Genomic DNA, 24,622 nt, shown 5'->3' with positions numbered 1-24,622 from the left:
GGGCGCTCTGTTGATGTCCTTTTGCTGGTTTACTCACCACCTGCTCTGCTTCTTCAGGATTTGCCCTGGAGTTCTCATTTCCATCTTCTGTCGAGACCATGAGGCTCTTCTCCCGGCCTTCTATGTGGCCAAAGATGATGGGACAGCACTCTCTGTCTTTGTGGTAGAGGGCGCTGGGACGGCGAATGAGGCTGGGGCAAGTCTTCAGTTTGCTGTGATAAAAGGCCTCAGATGGGAACTGACAGATGTCCTTGTGCTAATGGGACAAAAAGAAAGATGTCCTCACAAGTTACCCTCAGGTTAAGGGAGCTCAGAAACACAGGTATGACACACATCCATCCATCTCCTCGCACAAGATGTCCTAACCTCTGGGACTTCAAATTTGATGCAACACTTTCAGATATTCATAGGAGTTCTACGCTAGAAGGAAACATCTGCACAGGTTCGTTATACAGTTCTGATTAGATGAAATTTAGAATTGTGCTTGTTCTGGTCAGTATGTTTAATGACAGCATGCATACTATGTTCTTTTAAAAGCAAAAAATATTGTCACAGATGTGTGCAGGAGATACCACCATCACCATGCCCCAAAATTTTGTATGCAACAGAAATTAGGCAAAATCAAGAGGGCATAGATCCAACTGAATTGATACATTAGTCTTACAACTGCAGTATATGTGAACAAGTTGGTTTTATCATAACATATATGACCTTGGGGAGGACCATTCTATCTTCACAACAACTTGTGAAGTAGGAGCTTTAGATTGATCCAGTTTGAGAACTTCTGTTTTCAGACAGTTAAGTTCTTACCATTCGATACTGGGTGTCTAACATCAAAGCCTGACGGTTGTAGCGCTCAAAAAGTGATGTCTCCATACCCAAGGCCTTGCACAAGTCATTGTTGACCACAGGCCTCAGTTGCTTATGGTCCCCCAATAAGACAACCTGGAAGAAAAAACCACACACAAGAGTGAGCACTCAGCTTCTCTCCTGCCCAACATATTCTGAGATTATGTGCCCCAATCCAATGATTCACTGCAGGACTGACAGTTCTGTTGTACCCGTTTTACTGAAGTTGAACCAGTTAAGAACTCAGATTACCCAAGGTCAAAAGGTTTGTTTATTATTGTTCATTTACAGTCATTTAAATGTTCCTATATTATAGGTATATTTGCATCCTGCCTTTCCATTTTTGACACAAAAAATGCCCAAAACAGCTACTGCCAGATAAAAGCAAGGTTATGAGAATATTTAATGACTCAATAGAAGTACAGTAAAAACCAGACAGAGCAGCAGAACATTTCAAACTTCCACAGGAAAAATCAAGATAGTCTTCAGAAGATGATGAACAGAGGGCACAATCCAGCCCTTGACTTGGGCTGGCACAAGTCCCTTGTGCCGGCCCAGGAGGGTCACAAATGTGCCATAAGACACATTTGCACCTCCTCGGGAGGAAGCAGGGCCGGCACTCAGAGGAGTGCCGGCCTGAAGAAGCTGACATAAGCCTCCAATCTGGCTTCCTCTCCGAGGCTTGCGTCAGCCCGTTTGGACTGACGCAAGCTTCTGAGATGGGCAGGGAGGAGGCGGGAGGGATGTGTTCCTGGAGGGCAGCCCTGCGAGGAGCAGGAGGCGGGGCTCAGATCCAGCGCTTATGCTGGATCCCAACCCCCATTCCTGGGTAGAACAGAGCAACTTCAAGTCTCTCTGCTCTCCTTGGACTTGTGCCACCTCAAGAGGTGGTGCAAGTCTGAGTAGTCCCATAAGGAAAAGGGCACCTTTTCCAGGGGTAAGGGGAAAAGTTTCCCCTTGCCCCTGGCTGAACCGCTTTTGGCCTCTATCCTGCACTGGATACAGTGCAAGCCTCTTGGACAGAAATGAGCTCAGCAGTACTTTGGGAAGGGTCAGAAGAAGCTTTACAAATTTCAGATCATTATTAAAAACAAACCACTCCTCTGACTAAACACCCTACTACAAGATGAATCTATATCAGCTCATACCAGCTCACTCACCTTCTCCAGTTTCTCATAATTCACCAGAGGAATGAGGGTCTCTGGCTCAGTGGACATGGCGCATTCGTCAATGAGCACCTGCTTGACGTGCAGGTTGTCTGTCAAGGCGCTGGCACAGGAGGCAGAGCACGTGCACAGGATGACATCATGGCGCTTCAACTCATGTACCCGGGCATGACTTAGCAGCTGCTTGTACCTGCAAGGCCACAATGGAAACACTCAGAACCCGGACAGAACCCAGGACACAGCAGGCAGGGCTGCGTCAATTTGGTTTACACACCTGTCCTCGAGGGCTTTGGCAGAACTGCACACATTTTACAATCCATATCAAGCCTTGTCACTAGCCCTGTGATTAATAGTCCATTTTTACAGATAATGAACTAGGGTAGAAAAAATAATTTGCCCCGAGGATATAGATGGTAGCTAGTACCATCCATACTGGAATTCTGGGTTAAGAACATAAGAACAGCCCCACTGGATCAGGCCATAGGCCCATCTAGTCCAGCTTCCTGTATCTCACAGTGGCCCACCAAATGCTCCAGGGAGCACACAAGACAACAAGAGAGCTGCATCCTGGTGCCCTCCCTTGCATCTGGCATTCTGACATAGCCCATTTCTGAAATCAGGAAGTTGCGCATACACATCATGGCTTGTAACCCGTAATGGATTTTTCCTCCAGAAACTTGTCCAATCCCCTTTTAAAGGCATGTAGGCCAGATGCCGTCACCACATCACGTGGCAAGGAGTTCCACAGACCAACTACATGCTGAGTAAAGAAATATTTTCTTTTGTCTGAAATCTCTGATTTGTTCTGAAATCTCCTACGGATGGAGATCAAAGTAGTGACAAGGCTTTGCCATCTAAGGATTGTGTCAAGGCATCCCATTAAATTACAATTCAACCATGGTTTCACAAGACACTCCTAGTCCTAAGAACACATGCTCCCTCTCCTCTCTGCACACAAGGGGAGGAATAACTACTTCTGGCAAGTCCTGGTTTAATTCTAACAACAATTTTCAAAATAAATCATACCCTAACTATGGTTAGAACAAACCAAGATTGACTGGCTTACACATCATGGCTGATCCAGGTATTACGAAGTACAATAGGAAACAGAATTACTCCTCCCTTTGTGTGTGGAAGGGACGGGGGAGCATAGCTTCCCAGAACTATCACACAAAACCATGCTTTAATCCTGGCTTTGAATGATGCCTGATCCAGCCCCATGGAAGCTCTGATATATATTGCACTCACTTCTGAACTTCATCCTCTGTTATCTCTTCTCCATTCTTGACACGTGCATCAAATGCACAGATTTCTTGCCAGTGAGGGTTTGACGGCTGCCTGATCCGGTAGTGCAAGGTTATATCCCTATGGAACAAAAGGGATTTTTGGAAGTATTGAAAGTATCCAAGCTTCCTTAGGTTTTAGCAGCCAATTAATTAGTGCCTACGCTGACTAACCAATACCAATTTTAATTGATGATGCTGAGAGTTAAAGTCTTGTTGTCTTGTTTGTTTTTTGAGTTACCATAATAGGAGATGAACAAGAAAGTAGTGTTTGCCATTCTATTTAACCATTAGTTTTTGTTCCTTAAGTTGCCACACTTCCGTTCGTGTCTCAAAAAGGGACCAGTATGGAGGTTTTGCTAACATGAAATGCATGTAAATACAACTGATCGATCAGTTAAAAGGCAGGTGATTCACAGCCCGATTCTATGCTGGGGCATTACCAGTGGCCAGCATGCTGCCCTGGCAATGGCGGTTGCAAACATGCAATAAAGACACATTGAGGCAGCAGGTCAGGGAGAGGTATCGGCAGGGAAGTCAGTGTAGGCGCTGCTGGGCCTCTGTGCCAGCAGGAGGAACAAGAGGAGTGTGCTATGATAAGTTGCCCGCATGGTGGGAAGGCTCTTCAGGGTGGGAGAAGGGGCAGACCTGGGCAAGGGATGTGGCTTAGGCCTGAGAGGGAGGAAGGGATAGTGGCAGAGGATGCCACCAAATTCTATCCCCCCTTCCAAGCCTCAGAGCTTAACACAGCTTTCTCTGTTCTACACCACCTAAATAGCTGGCGCAGCTCTGAGCAGACCCATCAGGGCTGCCGGAGCTCTACACGGGGTAAGGGAACATCTGTTCCCTTACCTTGAGGAGACCTCCGGCTGCTTCTCTGGCCCTGCAGGATACAGTGGCGGCCATTTCAGCGCTGCTGTACCTCGTGCTGCTGCCGGAGCACAGGATTGGGCCCAAACAGCTGGCAGCCCTACTGATTATGGAAATCCCCTTTTCAGTCCCTGCACACTTCTCAGAGGCAACAGTTCAGTGGGCCTGCAAAGCCAGTCTGGTACTTCTAGAAGAAGCCTCCAACTCACACCCTCCCCTTGCGCGATCAGCTAACATAAGAACATAAGAAGAGCCCCACTGGATCAGGCCATAGGCCCATCTAGTCCAGCTTCCTGTATCTCACAGCGGCCCACCAAATGCCCCAGGGAGCACACCAGATAACAAGAGACCTCATCCTGGTGCCCTCCCTTGCATCTGGCATTCTGACATAACCCATTTCTAAAATCAGGAGGTTGCGCATACACATCATGGCTTGCACCCCATAATGGATTTTTTCTCCAGAAACTTATCCAATCCCCTTTTAAAGGCGTCTAGGCTAGACGCCAGCACCACATCCTGTGGCAAAGAGTTCCACAGACCGACCACACGCTGAGTAAAGAAATATTTTCTTTTGTCTGTCCTAACCCGCCCAACACTCAATTTTAGTGGATGTCCCCTGGTTCTGGTGTTATGTGAGAGTGTAAAGAGCATCTCCCTATCCACTCTGTCCATCCCCTGCATCATTTTGTATGTCTCAATCATGCCCCCCCCAGGCGTCTCTTTTCTAGGCTGAAGAGGCCCAAACACCGCAGCCTTTCCTCATAAGGAAGGTGCCCCAGCCCCATAATCATCTTAGTCGCTCTCTTTTGCACCTTTTCCATTTCCACTATGTCTTTTTTGAGATGCGGCGACCAGAACTGGACACAATACTCCAGGTGTGGCCTTACCATAGATTTGTACAATGGCATTATAATATTAGCCGTTTTGTTCTCAATACCCTTCCTAATGATCCCAAGCATAGAATTGGCCTTCTTCACTGCCGCCACACATTGGGTCGACACTTTCATCAATCTGTCCACCACCACCCCAAGATCTCTCTCCTAATCTGTCACAGACAACTCAGAACCCATTCAGCTCATTCAGTTTCTTTGTTTACCATTACAGTCTGACTGGCCAACTATGGTTTCTGCTTGCCTTGGAAACCATCAGTGCGAGACAACTTCAAATTAGGGCTTCAGGGCAAGTGTCATCCAGAGCTTGCCAGAGGAGATGTAACAACCAACAAATCAGGAACAAGTCAATTAAGCCAAGCACACGAAGGGAGGGACAGAATGCACAAGCCCCAGGTTCCTTCCAAGCTAGTGTTCAGTTATTAATTTTCAACCAGCAACTGATTCAATTTCCAGAGGCTCTTCCTTCTGGTTTCAGGTGGCTAGAACTGAAAACAGCCCTACAAACTGATGAAAGCACTGCCAATTTTTGGGTGGGAGCTTGAGAGGATGAGAGTGAACTTTGCTTTCTTGAAATGTGAAAGGCCATCCTTCTAAGAGAAGCAGCAGAACAAGTACATCTGACAATGCTCAGTGGAGGGTGGGCACCATTTTCTGTCCCAGAGGGCACCAGGGCATCATGCTGCCATCACAGCTCTCAAAAAGAGTGGCTTTTCAAATTGAACAGAAGACAAGGCTGCTACCATCCCTTATGGAAGCCCCCCAAAGGCCCCCTCCAAAAGCCATTAACTTTCATGGGGTTGCCCACCAAACAAGGGAATCCTCCTCCATTTTCTCCAATATTTCACAGCCTGGAGAATATGGTTGGGGAGTTTCCAATCAACCCTAGTGGGTTCATTCTAGTCACACCAAATCTGGGCTAAGCATTTTGTCTAAAAGACCCCAGAACGAATGGATAAGAACAAAGTTGTTATCCATTGAAAGTGCAACATAGCCCCAATCTAGACAGATAACCCAATTAATCCTTCAAATCAAATATGGACAAAAACTCTTGTGTCTAATCTAGCAAGAAAATGGTTCAATCCATACCTGATCTCCAACTTGGGTTTTGAGTCTCTCTGGGATTTCTGGGAGATATGCAGGCTGCTGCCAGGGTAGGGGAAGTCTGTGCTCTCTATAGACTCTCCATACACTCTCAAGGGCCTCAGGAAAGACCTCATCTTCATCAGCATCTCTGTGTGTAGAAGAAGCAAAACAGCCACCTGAAAACAAACTCTGCTGCCTACTCAAGGTGCCCCAGGGACAAACATTTGGAAACTATAGACACAACATTGCCCCTTTTCTACATAACATAATAAGAGTCCCTGGATCAGGTCAAAGGCCCATCTAGTCTTGACGTGCTAAATGACTGTGGCTTAGAGCAGCTAGTCACGGAGCCCACCAGAGGACAAGTGACTCTGGATTTAATATTGTGCGGTATGCAGGACCTGGTTAGAGATGTAAACGTTACTGAGCCATTGGGGAACAGCGATCATGCTGCGATCCGTTTTGACATGCACGTTGGGGGAAGAATACCAGGCAAATCTCTAACAAAAACCCTTGACTTCCGACGGGCAGACTTCCCCCAAATGAGGAGGCTGGTTAGAAGGAGCTTGAAAGGGAGGGTAAAAAGAGTCCAGTCTCTCCAGAGTGCATGGAGGCTGCTTAAAACAACAGTAATAGAGGCCCAGCAGAGGTGTATACTGCAAAGAAAGAAGGGTTCCACTAAATCCAGGAGAGCGCCCGCATGGCTAACCAGCCAAGTCAGAGAGGCTGTGAAGGGCAAGGAAGCTTCCTTCCATAAATGGAAGTCTTGCCCTAATGAGGAGAATAAAAAGAAACATAAACTGTGGCAAAAGAAATGTAAGAAGGTGATATGGGAGGCCAAATGAGACTATGAGGAACGCATGGCCAGCAACATTAAGGGGAACAATTAAAGCTTCTTCAAATACGTTAGAAGCAGGAAACCCGCCAGAGAAGCAGTTGGCCCTCTGGATGGTGAGGGAGGGAAAGGGGAGATAAAAGGAGACTTAGAGATGGCAGAGAAATTAAATGAGTTCTTTGTATCTGTCTTCATGGCAGAAGGCCTCTGGCAGATACCGCTGCCCGAACGGCCCCTCCTGACCGAGGAGTTAAGTCAGATAGAGGTTAAAAGAGAAGATGTTTCAGACCTCATTGATAAATTAAAGATCAATAAGTCACCGGGCCCTGATGGCATCCACCCAAGAGTTATTAAGGAATTGAAGAATGAAGTTGCAGATCTCTTGACTAAGGTATGCAACTTGTCCCTCAAAATGGCCACGGTGCCAGAAGATTGGAGGATAGCAAATGTCACGCCTATTTTTAAAAAGAGAAAGAGGGGGGACCCGGGAAACTATAGGCCGGTCAGCCTAACATCCATACCGGGTAAGATGGTGGAATGCCTCATCAAAGATAGGATCTCAAAACACATAGACGAACAGGCCTTGCTGAGGGAGAGTCAGCATGGCTTCTGTAAGGGTAAGTCTTGCCTCACGAACCTTATAGAATTCTTTGAAAAGGTCAACAGGCATGTGGATGTGGGAGAACCCGTGGACATTATATATCTGGACTTTCAGAAGGCGTTTGACACGGTCCCTCACCAAAGGCTACTGAAAAAACTCCACAGTCAGGGAATTAGAGGACAGGTCCTCTCATGGATTGAGAACTGGTTGGAGGCCAGGAAGCAGAGAGTGGGTGTCAATGGGCAATTTTCACAATGGAGAGAGGTGAAAAGTGGTGTGCCCCAAGGATCTGTCCTGGGACCGGTGCTTTTCAACCTCTCCATAAATGACCTGGAGACAGGGTTGAGCAGTGAAGTGGCTAAGTTTGCAGACGACACCAAACTTTTCCGAGTGGTGAAGACCAGAAGTGATTTGAGGAGCTCCAGAAGGATCTCTCCAGACTGGCAGAATGGGCAGCAAAATGGCAGATGCGCTTCAATGTCAGTAAGTGTAAAGCGATGCACATTGGGGCAAAAAATCAAAACTTTAGATATAGGCTGATGGGTTCTGAGCTGTCTGTGACAGATCAGGAGAGACATCTTGGGGTGGTGGTGGACAGGTCGATGAAAGTGTCGACCCAATGTGCGGCGGCAGTGAAGAAGGCCAATTCTATGCTTGGGATCATTAGGAAGGGTATTGAGAACAAAACGGCTAGTATTATAATGCCGTTGTACAAATCTATGGTAAGGCCACACCTGGAGTATTGTGTCCAGTTCTGGTCGCCGCATCTCAAAAAAGACATAGTGGAAATGGAAAAGGTGCAAAAGAGAGCGACTAAGATGATTACGGGGCTGGGGCACCTTCCTTATGAGGAAAGGCTGCGGCGTTTGGGCCTCTTCAGCCTAGAAAAGAGATGCCTGAGGGGGGCATGATTGAGACATACAAAATGATGCAGGGGATGGACAGAGTGGATAGGGAGATGCTCTTTACACTCTCACATAATACCAGAACCAGGGGACATCCACTAAAATTGAGTGTTGGGCGGGTTAGGACAGACAAAAGAAAATATTTCTTTACTCAGCGTGTGGTCAGTCTGTGGAACTCCTTGCCACAGGATGTGGTGATGGCGTCTAGCCTAGACGCCTTTAAAAGGAGATTGGACAAGTTTCTGGAGGAAAAATCCATTACAGGGTACAAGCCATGATGTGTATACGCAACCTCCTGATTTTAGAAATGGGTTATGTCAGAATGCCAGATGCAAGGGAGGGCACCAGGATGAGGTCTCTTGTTATCTGGTGTGCTCCCTGGGGCATTTGGTGGGCCCCTGTGAGATACAGGAAGCTGGACTAGATGGGCCTATGGCCTGATCCAGTGGGGCTGTTCTTATGTTCTTAGTCCAGCTTCCTGTATCTCACAGTGGCCCACCAAATGCTTCAGAGAGCACACAAGACAACAGACACAACTTGTGTTCTGATGCCCTCCCCTGCATCTGGCAATCAGAGGCAGCCTACCTCTACCTTGCACATACCTACCATGACTTGTAACCCATGATGAACTTTTCCTCCAGAAATCTGTCCAATCCCCTCTTAAAGGCATCCAGGCAAGATGCCATCACTACTCCCTGTGGCAAGGAGTCCCACAGACTAATTACACACTGGGTAAAGAAATATTTTGTTTTGTCTGTACTAACTCTCCCAACACTCAACTTTAGTGTATGCCCCCTGGTTCTGGTGCTATGCGAGAGGGAAAAGAGTGTCTCTATCCACTCTGTCCATCCCCTACATAATTCTGTATGTCTCATCATGTCCCCCCTCAGGCGCCTCTTTTCTAGACTGAAAAACCCCAAATGCTATATCCTTTCCTCATAAGGGAGGTGGCCAGCCTAATAATCATTTTGGTTGCTCTCTTCTGCACCTTTTCCATTTCCACTATATCCTTTTTGAGATGTGGTGACCAGAACTGGACTCCAGGTATGGCCTTACCATCGATTTGTACAACGGCATTATATTAGCCGTCTTGTTCTCAATACCTTTTCTGATTATCCCAAGCATAGAATTGGCCTTCTTCACTGCCGCCGCACATTGCGTCGACACTTTCATCGACCTGTCCACCACCACCCCAAGATCTCTCTCCTGATCTGTCACAGACAGCTCAGAACCCATCAGCCTATAACTGTCATCAACTGCAAGTACAGTCCCTGCCCCAGCAGTTTCTGAAAAGTCACAGAATATTCACAAACAACTTTGGAAAGCCAATGTGGAATGTTGACAACCAGCTATTATAGTGGAAAAAAAGCACAACGCTGCTTTGATTTGTGGGGAGGGGAGAAACTCTTGGATCTGCCTTGGGGCAAGCGGGGTGCTATGCTGCGAGGATGAAAAGTGGGAAGAAAATCCTGGCGTTAAGCCATTTCTGCCCAACACTGCATATACACAACAGGGACCAAATGTGTACACCTGTGGGCTGGGAAAAATGGGTTGACAACCTGCCTCAGGGGCTCTGGTTCCTTGAGAAAGGGCAACAGAGCAGAGACTAGGCTAAAAAGCAGGAATCGGTGGGGGGGGGGGGGAGGAAGACACTATGGGAAATTGAATCCAAACTGACCTCTTGCAAGAACCACCAGATTTTGCAACTAGTTAAGGTGCAGGAGGTAGATGTTGTTGGCAACCTTCAGTCTCGAAAGACTATGGTATTGCGCTCTGAAAGGTGGTTCTGGAACAGCATCTAGTGTGGCTGAAAAGGCCGATTCGGGAGTGACAATCTCTTCCATACCGGGAGCAAGTGCAGTCTGTCCCTGGTCTGTCTCCCTGGCTATGGGCCTTCCTTCTTTGCCTCAGACTGTTAGCCAAGTGTCTCTTCAAACTGGGAAAGGCCATGCTGCACAGCCTGCCTCCAAGCGGGCCGCCCAGAGGTCAAGGTTTCCCACCTGTTGAGGTCCACTCCTAAGGCCTTCAGATAGATAATTAAATCCATTGTTTAACTCAGCCATTTTCAACCACTGTGCCGTGGCACACTGGTGTGCCTCCAGTGGTCCACAGGTGTGCCACAGGAATTTGGGGGAAGGTCATTTATTAATACGGCCAATGGGAGATGAGAGCCCCCACTGGTAGCATGGTGTGCTTGTCAATTGTCAAAAACCTGGTGGTGTGCCTTGACCATTTTAGTGCCTTGTCAGTGTGCCATGAAATGAAAAAGGTTGAAAATCACTGCTTTAAATTTTTCATGCTAGCTCATGCTTGTTAAATAACATTTGCCTTGACTTGGTTGTCTGCTTGTACACTAGCTTTATAGTTCCCTGAAGGACCCAGACTTATTCAGAAGCCCATCCCAGCAGGCACAAACTGAAACGTGAGGTAGATGAACAACTAAATGGCAGGTTTAGGATAACTGGCAGGAAAAAGGGTCTAGTTCAATGGAGCTTACTCCCAGGTAAGTATGCTTAGGACTACAGCCTTAGTGGATCAATGAAGCAGCAACTGACACTGCTGCAGCTGCTGTCCCACCTAAATTTACACAGCGGCCCATTATTTCTCAAAGATTCAATCTCCTGTAGCCAACAAAAATATTTACCAGCAACCACATCAACAGACTTATTCGAGGGCCCACAGTACAGGATGTGCTTCTGTGCTATGTCCACATCATCCAGGGTCTGTTCCTTCTTGCTGCTCTCCTGATTCAGTTGATGAAACCAGTAGACAATGTGAGTACCAACCACAGTTTTTCCTGTTCCTGGGCAAGAAAAAAATATAGCAGTGAGTAGTCTTTCAACACGCCTTGTGGGTGATGGTGTCACAAAGCTAATACAGCTCCATAACAGGTCAGTTTTAGTCTTCTGTGTTCACTTCTAGGTCAGTTTAGTTGCCTCCTTGCCACGGTCAGGACAGCTTGGCCCTGTAGGAAGCCATACTTAAATCTAGACTGGGCAGTATGATCACTAGCTCAAGGTCTCCACAGGCCAGTGACTGAGAGTTGGGATGCAACAGGCAGAAGATACTGCTGACCAAGCCAGGTCCATCTGTCAGTGCCATACATGGTTAATTTAAAAGATTATACACTCATAACACCCATAATCCTTTGCACTGAGTAGAAAAGGGCGCTGCTTGTCTATCCAGCACTGGTTATTTGGGGCCAATGGAACTCACTGAAAGCCTTTTCCCATATCAGCCTTCCTGAGGATTATCAAGCAAGGTTATCTGAGAGCCTTTTAATTAGAGCAGCAATTTTCAACCAAGTGCTGTGGTACAGTGGTGTGCTATGAAAGGTCCACAGGTATGCTGCTGGAGTTTGGAGCACAGCAGCTGAAAACAGCTGGAAACCAGGTTCTGCAGCTCTGTTTCAAGGGCAACTCTGTAGTAGTGCCGTAGTTAGAGGGGGTGCAAAACACTAAGTTTTGCAAGGAGCCTCACCATGTGCAAGCAGCCCCTCTCCCTCAGAGCCATTCCAGGTGGGGGGAGCAAAATGGAGGCGAATGCCAGAGAAGACCTAGAAAAGAAGCAAATGCCTCAGTTTTGCTCCCCCAAGCCAGAATGGCTCTGAAGGGGAGAGGCCACACACACTGTGGTGAGGCTCCCGTAAAACTTAGTGCTTTGCACCCCCCCTATCTGTGCCACTGTTCTGTAGTAACAAATTGTCTCTCCCTCTTCACAGACACAGCCACAATTATCATCTTCTCTCTGTACTCCTGGGGTATGCACCTACCAACTTAACTGAACACTTCATGCACTTGACAAAGTGCACCCTGGCACAGCCAAGCCCCAAGATAACTGCTCATCTTTAATGTGCCACAAGGCAAGATTACAGAGGTCTTTTTACACATTGTGTTTAATCCAAGTCCACTAGAATCCAGTCATTAGAGGAGATTTGTACAGGAGCGGCTGAGTTTAAAAAAGTCAGCCCACAACTGGAGCACGACTGATGGCAGCATCCCCACCAGCTGTATCTCTGGGCTGTCACCTCACCTGGTGGGCCTTGAATCAGAGTGAAAGGCTTCTGCAAAGCCTCCGAAATGGCCTTGTTCTGGCTCGGGTTCAGTTTCCTCTGGCTTCTTGGAAGATCAAAGTTCTTGAGCTTCAAAAGTTTGGATGTAATTGCTACATATAAAAGAAAAACAAAAGGAAAGATGAAACAGAGCATGCAATGCATGCCTCAGGGAGAAGAGACTATGAGGTAGAAAACACTTCAGAAGTCAGAGGGCACTCCAGGGTTGGTTACATTTGCATTCATTTCAAAGGACATGTTATCAATTAACAGCACAATCCTATCTCGTGCTGGAACTGGCAGGCCAGGAGGCCCGTGCTGTAGCCAGCACAAGACTGGGGCCAGAATTAGCTCAGCTGGAGGCAAGGAGAAATTTTTCCCCTTACCCCCGCGTAAGCCACCACAACCCCACTGGGTCTCCTCAGAACTATGCCACCTCAGGAAGTAATGCAAATCTGAGGAGAACGGAGTGGCTTGGAGCCACTCTGCGCTGCTCAGGAAACGGGGTTGGGATTCGGCATAACTGCCCAGTCCTGCCTCCTACTCCCCGCCCGCTCCCTAAAACCTCCTTCCCCGCCCTTCCCAGACCCCTTTACAGCATGTCTGCAAACCTCCTGAGCTGGCACAAGGGACTTGCACACGCCCAACTGATAGTTAGGATTGCAGCCGAAGACTGTCATGCAAAAAATGCAGGCCTTGACTTTTGAGTTTTATGGCCAGGATGCAGGTCTCTTGCTATCTTGTGTGCTCCCTGGGGCATTTGGTGGGCCACTGTGAGATAAAGGAAGTTGGACTAGATGGGCCTATGGCCTGATCCAGTGGGGCTGTTCTTATGTTCTTAACTACAATTCCCAGGAAGCCTTGCAGGTCTCTTGTTATCTGGTGTGCTCCCTGGGGCATTTGGTGGGCCACTGTGAGATAAAAGAAGTTGGACTAGATGGGCCTATGGCCTGATCCAGTGGGGCTGTTCTTATGTTCTTAACTACAATTCCCAGGAAGCCTTGCAGGTCTCTTGTTATCTGGTGTGCTCCCTGGGGCATTTGGTGGGCCACTGTGAGATACAGGAAGCTGGACTAGGTGGGCCTATGGCCTGATCCAGTGGGGCTGTTCTTATGTTCTTAACTACAATTCCCAGGAAGCCTTGCAGGTCTCTTGTTATCTGGTGTGCTCCCTGGGGTATTTGGTGGGCCGCTGTGAGATACAGGAAGCTGGACTAGATGGGCCTATGGCCTGATCCAGTGGGGCTGTTCTTATGTTCTTAACTACAATTCCCAGGAGGCCTTGCAGGTCTCTTGTTATCTGGTGTGCTCCCTGGGGCATTTGGTGGGCCAATGTGAGATAAAAGAAGTTGGACTAGATGGGCCTATGGCCTGATCCAGAGGGGCTGCTCTTATGTTCTCATGGTCCAATCGTATCCCCCTTTCCAGCCAGCATAACTAGCACTGTGCAAGCGGAGGCTGCTTTATAGCAGTTGCAAAGCTGTCTCCAAAACACACAACAGGTCCACTGGCAGGGAGGCTGGAGTGGCCTTATGGACCTGTTGGAGCAGATAAGCTTGCGCAGAGGGTTGAAAGTGGGGGGAACTGAATGGGACAGGGAGGCCAGAACAGGGGAAGGGCTGGCAACAGGGATAGATCATGCAATTGTGATTCATGTCCATGTGCCACCCAGGACCAGGATCGCAGAATGCTACATCCCCCCTCCTAGACGACTGCTGTTCCCCTACTTACCAGTCACTCCAGAACCTTGAGCAACATCCTCTGGTTCTCTGAAAGCCTTCTGAGGCCTCCATAAGGCCTTTAAGCATTGCCTCTGGTTTGTGACAGAAAACCAGAAGTGATGTTTAATGGCCCTCTGGAGGCCCCAGAAGGCTTTTGGAGGGTCAGAGGACATTGTACGAGGCTCCCCAGCCCTCAGAAGGGCTCTGGAGGGGCAGCACCACCACCCTCACAGACATAGCGTCTTGGGGCATTCCCCCCCCAACCCCCACAGGAACGCCAGTGAGATAAGGCCTGGAACGGCGGGGGGGGAGGATCAGTCGGGGAAGTTTGTCGGTGGACACTCCATTTGCTGCCACCACATGCAGGGCCACTCGGGCCTCTGCAAGGGTGTTCCAGAAGCGAGCAGCTCTGCGTGCTTTTGGAAGGCAATTCACAATGGCCAAACAGTGTGCCCCACCACAGGAACACTACTCTTAAATAAAAGTGAAGCATTTACTTTCAGATATCCAACTCCTAATTGTAGTGCCGCACCTTGTTATTCAAGTCCACCTACCTTTCTCAGGAATTCCCTTGCCAAGGGCAATACTCTGTGCAAGCTCCTTTGCATGTTTCAGTTTCCAAATAGCTTTCTCCTGGCGGCTGCACAAACAGGAAGGAAGAAGGTAAGGAAACAGGTCTTGAAGGGAAAATGGTCAGTAATTACAATGCCATCCCAGCCTTCTTCCAGAGAGCTCAGGGCTGCAAACATGGTCTCCACACCCATAAACTCACAACAACCCTGTGAGGTAGGATAAACTCTGAGAGGGGGGAGCAGAGTTACCCAAGTCACTCTGGTCAAGTCAGGATTTTCCCCAAGTCTCAAGCCTGTAGAACAGAATGTAAGCTCTACATTCTGGCCGCTACATTCAGTGGCTTTCGCAGTCCACAAGGACCACACATCCATTTTGTTCTCCGTGCTTAACTTTTTCTTAATCATTCTTGCCAGCTTAATGAGTCTCAAATGTGCTTTTTTTTTTAACCCCATTCAGTAACTGCAGTTCCCATAACTTGGGGTTTTCCAGGAACCTAACCCCAACAGTTAATGAGAATTTATTATACTTTGGTGAAGGAACGGACAGCTATTGGCCAGTGAGATCAGGCACACTTTATACTGGAGTTTTAACTAGACTGACAGCTGAAATGCTCCAACAATGTTGGCTGCTCAGCTCAGAGCAATTGCAGCCTCAGAGGCCCAGATATGAACTCAACCAAGATAATCAGGATAAGGAACCAAGCAAGCTTTCAAGCTGCATGTCCTCCATCCAACGTAAGAGTGTTCATCATATACCAGGTTGAGGCTTCCTCTCACTAGAAACAAAGAGCAAGAGAGCCTGTAATGATTATGTTCTGCTCAGAAAACTGGGCAAAGGGCATCAGATGACATGGGCCTTCTGGAAGAAATACAACACATGAAAAAAAATATGCATTTCCTGCAAACAAAAATATACTGAACTGGGAAGGAGGCATTGCTTTGGTTTTTTGTTCTGCTCTGTGCAAATTCAATGCACAAATTGTGAAATGGTTGGAGGTGGCAGTGTCATGCACAGGTTTAACTGGCTGTCAGGTCCAACTCTGACACATCTGCTTTCAAGCCCAAGGCCTCGGGCCCCAGAATATTCCAAATAGGAATTGACTGAAGTGCCCCTACACGAGAACAGTGTGCATTTCCACCATCACTGTACATGAGGTTTACATCAGGGTTTAAGAAGGGCTTCCATTGTTCAGAGCAGTTCTCAAACTTTTTTCTTGATCTCCTCCAGGATTTCCTCATGGGTCTGAGCAAGCAGGAGACTCGATTCTTGTTGGTTACAGGTTGCCTTTGCCTCAGCTTCACAAAAGCAAAGTCCGATATGGTATTCTGTCGTTTATCATTGTAAACATGTATATAGGGAAGAGAGACATGTATCCTCAAATATTTTATGTATTTACAACAGTGATGGTCATCTCCTAAACTAGAGTAACTCTTGATGTTAAGATCATCCTACTTCCGGGAGCTGAATGAGTAAAAGGCACACCAACTACACTGTACCTATGAGTACAACAGAACAACAACAGGGGAAGGAAGCGGGGATATCATCATTGCGCAGTGGAATTAAGAGGGGAAGCAGTTGCTTTATGTAACATAATCCATCTAATTACCGTGAAGTGTTAACAGAATAGTTTACAATATGAAAAAGCTGATAAAAAAACTAGCCAGGAAGGTGGGGCAGAATAGGAATGTGTGGTGGGTGGGGAGGAAAGTGAAGCAGAGCGCATGGGTTGTGAATGCCTGCACAGCTCACCTTGCTTTTCAAAGGACTCCGGTGGTGAGGCTCTGCCTCACCTGCCTCCCCACCCACCGCATGTCCCTGGGGCACAGACAGGAGACATGGCCGTGATGCAACCAAAATAGCACTAAGGAACACAGACTTACACATCAGGCAGAAGCTCCGGAATCAGCTCCACGGTGAACCTGGAAGTCTCCTGGGTGACCTCAACAGGAACTTTTTCCATAGACATAAAGTGGACGTGGAACTGCACCAGCAGTTCGCCACGCTGATCGGATTTCTCATTGTCTTTACACTCCTCAGTACGCCCATGGGCAACCCAAGTATATGTAGCTGGATCAACTAGGAGTTTGCTGGCTTCCACTTCTTCCTTGGTCAAACTGAGATTCTGGAGACTGTGGCTGAGGGCATCAGTAATGTCTGGCACTCCGTCAACTTTCAAACCCGAGAGGCGGATGCACAGGTAACAGTAGCTGAAATCTAATTCAATGGCACACTGCTTGAGGAAGTCTTTGGTGAAGGGCAGTGTCCCCTGGAGCTGCCCTGTCTTGGTCCTTTTCTTCTGCCAGATGATCTTGACATCATGCAGGATGATTGAGTCATTTTCAGACACAGCGCATGAAACCGCTTCCATGTCTAAGAGAGGCAACCACACTTTGTAATATGCTGAGGCATCAATGTAAATCTCCTTGGATGCCTGGGTGGCATATTTGGAAAAGCAGTCGATGGGCTTTTCAGTGTGCTCCAGACACACATCAAAGCCTGGAGTCACAGTCCAGAGTTGCACGGATGGCATGAGGAAGCCGCGCTGGACATACGAGGTAAGCTGGAGGTGCAAGACATCCCCAGCATTTAGTTCCAGTGACAGTTCCACATAGTGTGAGCACTTGCTCCTCTTCATGCTCCCCACGCTTTTCAGCTGCAAGCTCCTGCCCTTCTCAAGTAGAGAGATTATCTTCTCAAACTCTTTGTTTCGGATAGCTGCTAAGACATCACACCAGGCTTCACTGTTGAAGAGGGCTACACTCTTGTCCCGAAGCACTGACCATTTTGGAGTGCAATCCTTTGCAGTGACCATGGAGTAGATTCTCCTCCTCCAGGTCAGCTTAACAGTGTTCCGACCTTCCATTAAAGATGGCTGTGCCACCAACTGGAGAGCTCTGTAGTTGATGACGTGAGGGTCTGGGATGGATTCCTTTTCCAGAGGAAACAAGACTTTGAAGCTCTTGGCCATGGCTTCGAAATTCATCACAAAGGCAACCTTCTGCTGGACCTGACACTTCAACTGCAGTGCCATCTGCAAAGAATGGGCTTTCTTCTCATAGGCAGCCGCCAGTCCATTCTTCCGGTTGAAATCGTGGCACAGAACCTCAATATCTGCTGGGGAGTACAAGACCGGCTTCTTAAGGAGCACTGAGGTAATTTGTCGCTGGACCACAATATCCATGTAGCGCCGAATGGGAGAAGAGGCCCAAGTGTAAGAGTCCACATGTAAAGAATAGTGGCCTGCTTTGGACTGAGCAGATGAATTGGAGCGAAGAAAGTAAGAGCGCCCCAGAAGCTTCCGGAACTCCAAGTTCACAGGGGCCAGCTTGGGGTGGATGTCGTCTGTTGTAATTATATCAAGCATCTTGGGAAAGTCGCGGGCGCTAGCGGCTGACCTGAGGTGATCCCACAATGCAGTTAGAAGAACAAATTTACCACTGGTCTCCATGTGGGCTGCAGGGGTCTGAGCTCTCAAATGGTGCGAGAGGTGGGTGGACAGAGGGATTAGATCTCTGTATTTGTCCCTCATCTGAGACACCTGCTGTGGACTGGGCTCCCCCTGGCAGCGCAGAGGGGCAAGATTTCTGGTGGGACCCTTGTTGGTGAGGAACTCTCCCACAAAGCTGTTGAACATGATCATGAACTCCTGCACCATCTGGTGCGAATACCTCTGGCCCAGAGGGCAGTCCTTATCCAGCTGGTCGTAATAACAGTCATCCTGGAGTCTGAACATCCGGTGGACCCGGGAGAAGTGGTACGCCACTGCAATGCAGTCTTCCAGGGTGTCAAAGCGAAGAGCTGGTGCTTCTGCCTTGCAGTAGTTCTTAATTACTCCCTCTGCCTCTTCATAGGTCAACTGTCGGTCTGAGCAGATGGTGGACACAGTAAAGAAACCTTTCAGCACCTGGTCGGTCTTCTTATCCACCAAGATAAAAAGAGAAATCACATCCCGATCTTTCTGTGGAAGGAGACTGCAGAGATCTTGGCTGAGAGGGGGCGGGAACATGCACACCGGCTCCTTTCCAGGGGCATAATAAGTGGCTCCTCGGTTCCTGGCTTCTGTGTCCAGTGCACAGTCTTTGGGGATCACAGAGGCCATGTCAGCAATGTGGATCCCAATCTCATAATTGTCACCCAAGTCTCTGACACTGATGGCATCGTCCAGATCTCGAGCACCTGGAGGGTCAACGGTGAAGGTTGGATAGGCTCGGCAGTCCTGTCGACTCCCCTTCGTAAGAACGGATTTGCCAGATGTGATTCTGTCCACCTCACTGTTCACCAAGGCTGGGTATTGCCTTGTAAGGCAGTACTCTACGTCAAGGATGTGCAAACCTTCCTCAAGTGTTGACGCTACAGAAAGCAGCTCTGTAACAATCCCCAGAGGGTAGTAAAAGCCCTCCCGCCAGTTGACAATTTGAACAGCAAAGAGACACCTCTTTTTGCCTTCTTGCGTTATCCTCTTGCGAGCCTTCAGTGTGATCTTTCCCCCTTTCTCCAGCTTGCGGATCGGGACGACGTCTGGCTCATCTCTCAGCCCCGGGACAAAGATCTTCGTGACGGTGTGATCGATGGGGATCATAACACGGAAATCAAACTCATCCATCGTGCAGATGAAGGTACGATCCCTCTCAGCCTTCTTCATCACACCCACCACTTTGCCGTGGAGACCTCCCTCAGGTGTGGCCTTGCTCTGCAGGATCTCCACCAGGACCTGGTCCCCTGTGAAGGCCATTCCACAGTGAACCCTGCCTCTGATCTGGATGTTCAAGGGAGGGACGTCGTCCAGAGTGAAGGCAGAAGCTCTGTCAAATCCCTCCTTGGTTAGCTCACAGCGCTTGTACACGTTGGGCTGCATGGAAAGGTATTTCTTCATGATCTGCACGGAGAAGTTGACATACTCCTGCCCGCTGCTTTGGGGGACAGAGGCCTCAGTCGTCACATTCAACAGCCCTTCGTCAGAGACTGTCACCACCACATCCTTGCTCTCATCCAGGAGTTCTTGCAATATTGGGTCATCGACATTCAGGCTTTCTGCATCAGAGAACCAGGAGTCTGTGTCGCTCTCCTCATCCTCGGGCTCCGGACTCCCCCTGTTCCAGCTGGCCCTGTCACACACGGTCTGCCTGATCTCCTCCAAGGTCAGGGTCTCAGGAGTCACTGTCTTCTTCTCTATGCACTCCTTGATAAGGCCTTTCCAGATCTTGCTGCACTGGCCGTAGGAACACAGCGCCACAGCATCCCCTACAGCAATGACTTGGGACTGGGCCCTTGTCATGATGGTGTTTAGCACTCGCGCATCATTGAAGACATCCAGATTAAAGCAGCCGCTCTGGCCAAGGCTCTCCCTGGTGTGGACAGTGCTGATGATGATAACGCGGAACTGCTTTCCTGCAAGAAAAACGCCAAGGAGAAAGAAGAGTTACTGCTTGATAAAGGGAGACCAAAGGTGCCTATGGATAATTCATGGAGTCTTGTGAAACAAGGAAGTACATGCAGAGCCAGCTGACTACAGCTTGTGACACATATCAAACATGACTGGGAAAAGGCTGGAGGCAGAGAAACTGAATTGATACAGGTATCCAGCCCTACTCTGTTTATAATCCAACAGAAGGGAGCAGTCATTTTCAGCCTTATTCATCTCATGGCACACTGACAAGGTGCTAAAATTGTCAGGGCACACCATCAGTTTTTTGAAAACCGACAAGACACACTGTGCCTCACACCGTGCATCACATCCCCCACCAATGGCCCTACTAATAAATGACCCTTCCCCAAACTTCCACAGCACACCTGCGGACTATTTGTAGCACATCAATGTGCCACAACACTGGTTGAAAATCAAAGGAATAGAGTCAGATTTTCACTGGTGTGGGGAAGAAAAGATTAACATTTCTTAAGGGCTGCTGGCACATTCTCAGATGCCTCACAGGCCTGACAGTGGGATTCTTCCAGCCTTTTACACACATTTTGAAAAAGGATGAGATGACTTTAATCAAAGTGTTCTTAGATTCCACCCAAAATGAAATTGCCTTGTGAGCCACAAGCAACAATTCCCCTTGCACATAAGAAAAATCTGAAAGGAAGACCCTGGTAAGTAACAAGACAAACACATGAGTGCTCACAAGAGTCCCTCAAACCCCCGCAAAAACTTCTCACTCTCACCACTCTGTTGCACAGAAACATGCGCATGGTCTCTTACACCACACAGTCAATACTGTGATGAAACCCACCACCAGGAAAAAAGGGGCCCATGTGTGTAAACAATAAAAAATATGCACCAGCATGCTCTGCACCTGTAGTTTGTGCAACCAATCAGTAAATGGAGCACTCACACAAAAATCATATAATTCGTGAGCCCTGAAAAATAATACAACAGCAAAATAAAAATTTAGGCAGAAAGGGACATTAGATACAGTAGATTCATATTGGACAGTGACTGACAATTCATCAGTCCAAAATTCCTCTCTGCATGAGGGGAAATCCCATAATATCAGATTCCATTCGGAAGTCCAGTTGCATTTTTTAAAAATTCCAAACAATCCAGAATGATCTATAAGCCACTGGATGGCAAAAAATCACAAAATGAGACCTGAATTTTCAAAATGTATTTCTAAGTACATTCACAAATGGGAGAGTCAGAATGGAGATTCCACCTTACCCTTCCTCCCATAAACTCTGTTTCAATGCAAGTTGCCACTGACCTTTAGGGAATTGAGGCACTGAGGGTTTGAAGTGCTCAGCTTCCCAAGGTCACTCAGTATTTTCCAGGGGGTGCCCAGGAAAGTTTTGAAAGTATACAGCAAGAATTACACAGTAGTAGCTATTCTCACATGAGGTGGTGCTTTTGCAAAGGATGCCACTTGCCTGCCGCTGCTCTAACCCAGTAATTAAAAAAAATGTTAGAAGCTGGCAAGGCTTCAGCCCTCATGAGCTGCAGCACTGAAAGGTTGCAAAAGTGCAGGGCACTGCAAGGGGGGCAAATCAGAAGTTCTCCACAAACTGTGGAACACAGGTGGGGGGGCGCAGCTCACACTCACAGCAACCAAATTCCACAGCATGTATCCATGTGGTGCCTGCTGTTTAGAGGGTGCGTCTGCTGCAAGTACGAGCAGAATGTGCTGAGCTGCTCAACAGCCTGGATGGCAGGCAAGTGCTTTTTCAGGGTCATGAATCGGTGGAAGACTTCAAATATGCTTACAGGTCTTTTCACAGATGGTTACTAGGAAAATAGATGTTGTCACAAGGATCCAGGAGATGAAGCTAATCAATATTTCCTTACAGATACTGAAGTTTGCGTGTGCCTGGAAATAGTCCCTTCCTTGCTCTTTGGCTGCAAGACATCAGGCACCCACCTGGCAAATTTTCGTAGCTTTCCACCACTACCTCTCCCAAGCGCAGCTTCCTCAGCTCCTGCCTTGCTGTTGCCACCTGACAAAAGAAAACAAGATACCTGAAGAAAACTCAGAGAGTTAGTGCATTGGAATTGCAGAAGATCTGGCAAGGACGCAGGATGTGGTGTCAGCAGTGGCCCCTTTAAGGTTAAGTCCTGGGCATTCAGCAGAGCATGTGCTGCACAGCTACAGCCACTTGAAAGCAATAGGGCCTTCAGACATAAAAGCACCTGATGAAGGGAGAGTTTGGTGTGGGTAGTAGGAGGAGGAAAGCTTGGTGACTGGATTAAAGAATTAATAGACTGAGGAGCTAATGGACTACTGGAACTGCTGATGGATGAAGGGACTTTGGAGAATGCTGGAACAGAGACTGGTGTGTGCCCAAGACCTGCTGAGGAACAAGGGGCTGCTGTAGTGGTGGAGGAGCTGCTGGTAAGAGAGGGGAGGAAGGAGGACCTCTGTAGGTTGAACAGGTGAGCTATCCTAGTGGTGGGGTCCAGCAGTGCTGCAAGGCAGAAATAGGGCCATTGTTGGGGAAAGAAGAGGAGCTAATTAGCTGAAAGTGGGCATAATTCTCTAAGTGAAATTTGGAGTGGGGATCTGGCAAAACAGCTAGCTAGAACGCCTCTTTAGAATACTCATTGCCAAATTCTGGCATCTTGCAGCAGTTCTCATGTTGGGTTTAGATCTGGAAGAACCAGGTTCAGATCCACACTAAGCCACAAAACTTCCTGGGCAAGGCTGCTGCTAGAAAGGTTAGGTTCCAGCATGCACCATCACTGCCAAGTCCACCCTCTCTACAGCCTCCCCACTCCTCTCCCTCCCCATCCCCCTCCTTCCTCCCCTACCATCTTACCTTCCTCAGTAGGTGGCTGGCACTCTGTGCAGGAAAGCTCCAGCCTTCCCACCATGGCCCAGGCAGCACACTACTCAGTATGCTACCAGAAGGTGCTTTTCTGGCTGCTTTTCATCAGCCAGCGCTGATGGAATGTGTACTCCACCAGTGTTCAAAGCCCACAGGTTTGGGCCACAAGACAACCACTGCAGATACTCGCTTATAAGTTGACCTCACAGAAAAGTTGAGGGCAGGTTCTGAGCAAAAGCAAAAATTCATGGAATTTTCTATGACCCTCGGATAAATTAAACCCTCGGGGGTTAAATTTAGGGAGGTGCCTGACTATAGTTTTGTCAGATTTTGTCTGAGGGCAGATCCTGAAAAATAACCTGCCAGTAATTGTTACCTAAGTACTGTACAGTCTCAAATTTATTAAAAACATAGTAAAAAATCATAAGATACATTTTTACTCTTTTAAAGTTCTGGTCACCACCTTTTTGTAAACACTATCAAAGTAACTGCACTGTAAGCAACATACCAGTAGAACAGTGGTTCCCAACCTGGGGTTTGTGTATTCCCAGGGACACTCAACAGGACCTTTAGGGGTACTTGGAAAAGAATGGAATAATGGCAGAAAAAGGCAGGCAGCGCTCCAGAATGCCTTGCAGGACCAGCAAAGCAGGAAGGAAGGTAGCTAGTTGGCTGTGAGAGCCCCACCAATAGCTAGTTTTTGGTCATCAATTCATCTATGATTGAAAACCAGCACAGCAAAAAAGCTGAAACATAATATGGAAAGTGATCAATCACCCGGAATTTCTCAGCACACTTCTGGTGCAAAACAGTGCAAAGGCAGAGTCTTCTGTTCTTCAAACAAATAAAAAGAGAAAATACTGTGATAAATACATGGAAGTTTGGGCTTTCATATAGAGGAGATGAGGGCTTGTATTATTAATTACAAACATTTTGCTAATATGAAAGGTACAATTTATGGAAATAGGCTGCCAAGGGATATGCAAGTGAAAAAGGTTGGGAACCACTGCAGGAGAACCATTAATCAAATCCACCTCTAAGGTGTCTGGTGTGTTAAGCCAGAAGCTCTACATACAACACGCAACCCATAACACACAACTGGGAGTGTGCAATTCAGTTCACAGCAGAAAGATGAGCAAGTGCAGCTGCATATAGTTGCAATCCTTTTTACTCAGAAGTAGACCCACTGCTTTCCATGGGTATCATTCTTAAGTAATGGTGTACTGAATTGTAGCCTGGGACTTGTTTCAAATGGAAAGGAGGATCCCATCCTGGTGTTGAAAAATAGACCTCTGCCAAATGCAAGCATTTTGCAAAACAGGTGAATAAAAGGTTAACTTGGCTGGAATGTCCCAGGGAACATAGAAATAAACAGTCCTGTAATGATATCTGAATTGCTTCTAATGATTAAGGGGTGTAGTGCCTGAAGCACAACTGCTTAAACAGGACAGGATGGAGTTGAAAAACTCCTCTGATCAACCTTGGAGATAAGGCAAGGTGATAATTTCAGTCTGATTACTCGACCCTGTAAGTATCT

The 24,622-nt window shown here is 47.7% G+C and overlaps 1 protein-coding gene across 1 annotated transcript in view; it reads right to left on the bottom strand.

Moving 5' to 3' along the window:
- Positions 1 to 24,622, bottom strand: part of HELZ2 (helicase with zinc finger 2) — a 60,916-nt gene that overhangs the window by 8,247 nt on the left and 28,047 nt on the right. Inside the window, exons 8-17 of the mRNA XM_066623735.1 lie at positions 22,182 to 22,257; positions 16,710 to 20,217; positions 14,811 to 14,896; positions 12,518 to 12,649; positions 11,130 to 11,288; positions 6,148 to 6,292; positions 3,264 to 3,380; positions 2,010 to 2,205; positions 811 to 945; positions 38 to 256 (exon numbers count right to left, since the gene is read on the bottom strand). Coding sequence (XP_066479832.1) covers positions 38 to 256; positions 811 to 945; positions 2,010 to 2,205; positions 3,264 to 3,380; positions 6,148 to 6,292; positions 11,130 to 11,288; positions 12,518 to 12,649; positions 14,811 to 14,896; positions 16,710 to 20,217; positions 22,182 to 22,257 — 4,773 coding nt within the window. The remainder of the gene's footprint in view (positions 1 to 37; positions 257 to 810; positions 946 to 2,009; positions 2,206 to 3,263; positions 3,381 to 6,147; positions 6,293 to 11,129; positions 11,289 to 12,517; positions 12,650 to 14,810; positions 14,897 to 16,709; positions 20,218 to 22,181; positions 22,258 to 24,622) is intronic.

Source organism: Tiliqua scincoides, chromosome 4, assembly GCF_035046505.1.
Source record: "Tiliqua scincoides isolate rTilSci1 chromosome 4, rTilSci1.hap2, whole genome shotgun sequence".
Taxonomy (NCBI): domain Eukaryota; kingdom Metazoa; phylum Chordata; class Lepidosauria; order Squamata; family Scincidae; genus Tiliqua; species Tiliqua scincoides.
Note: the sequence above shows the minus strand (reverse complement) of the source record. Positions and strands in the feature narration are given on the sequence as shown.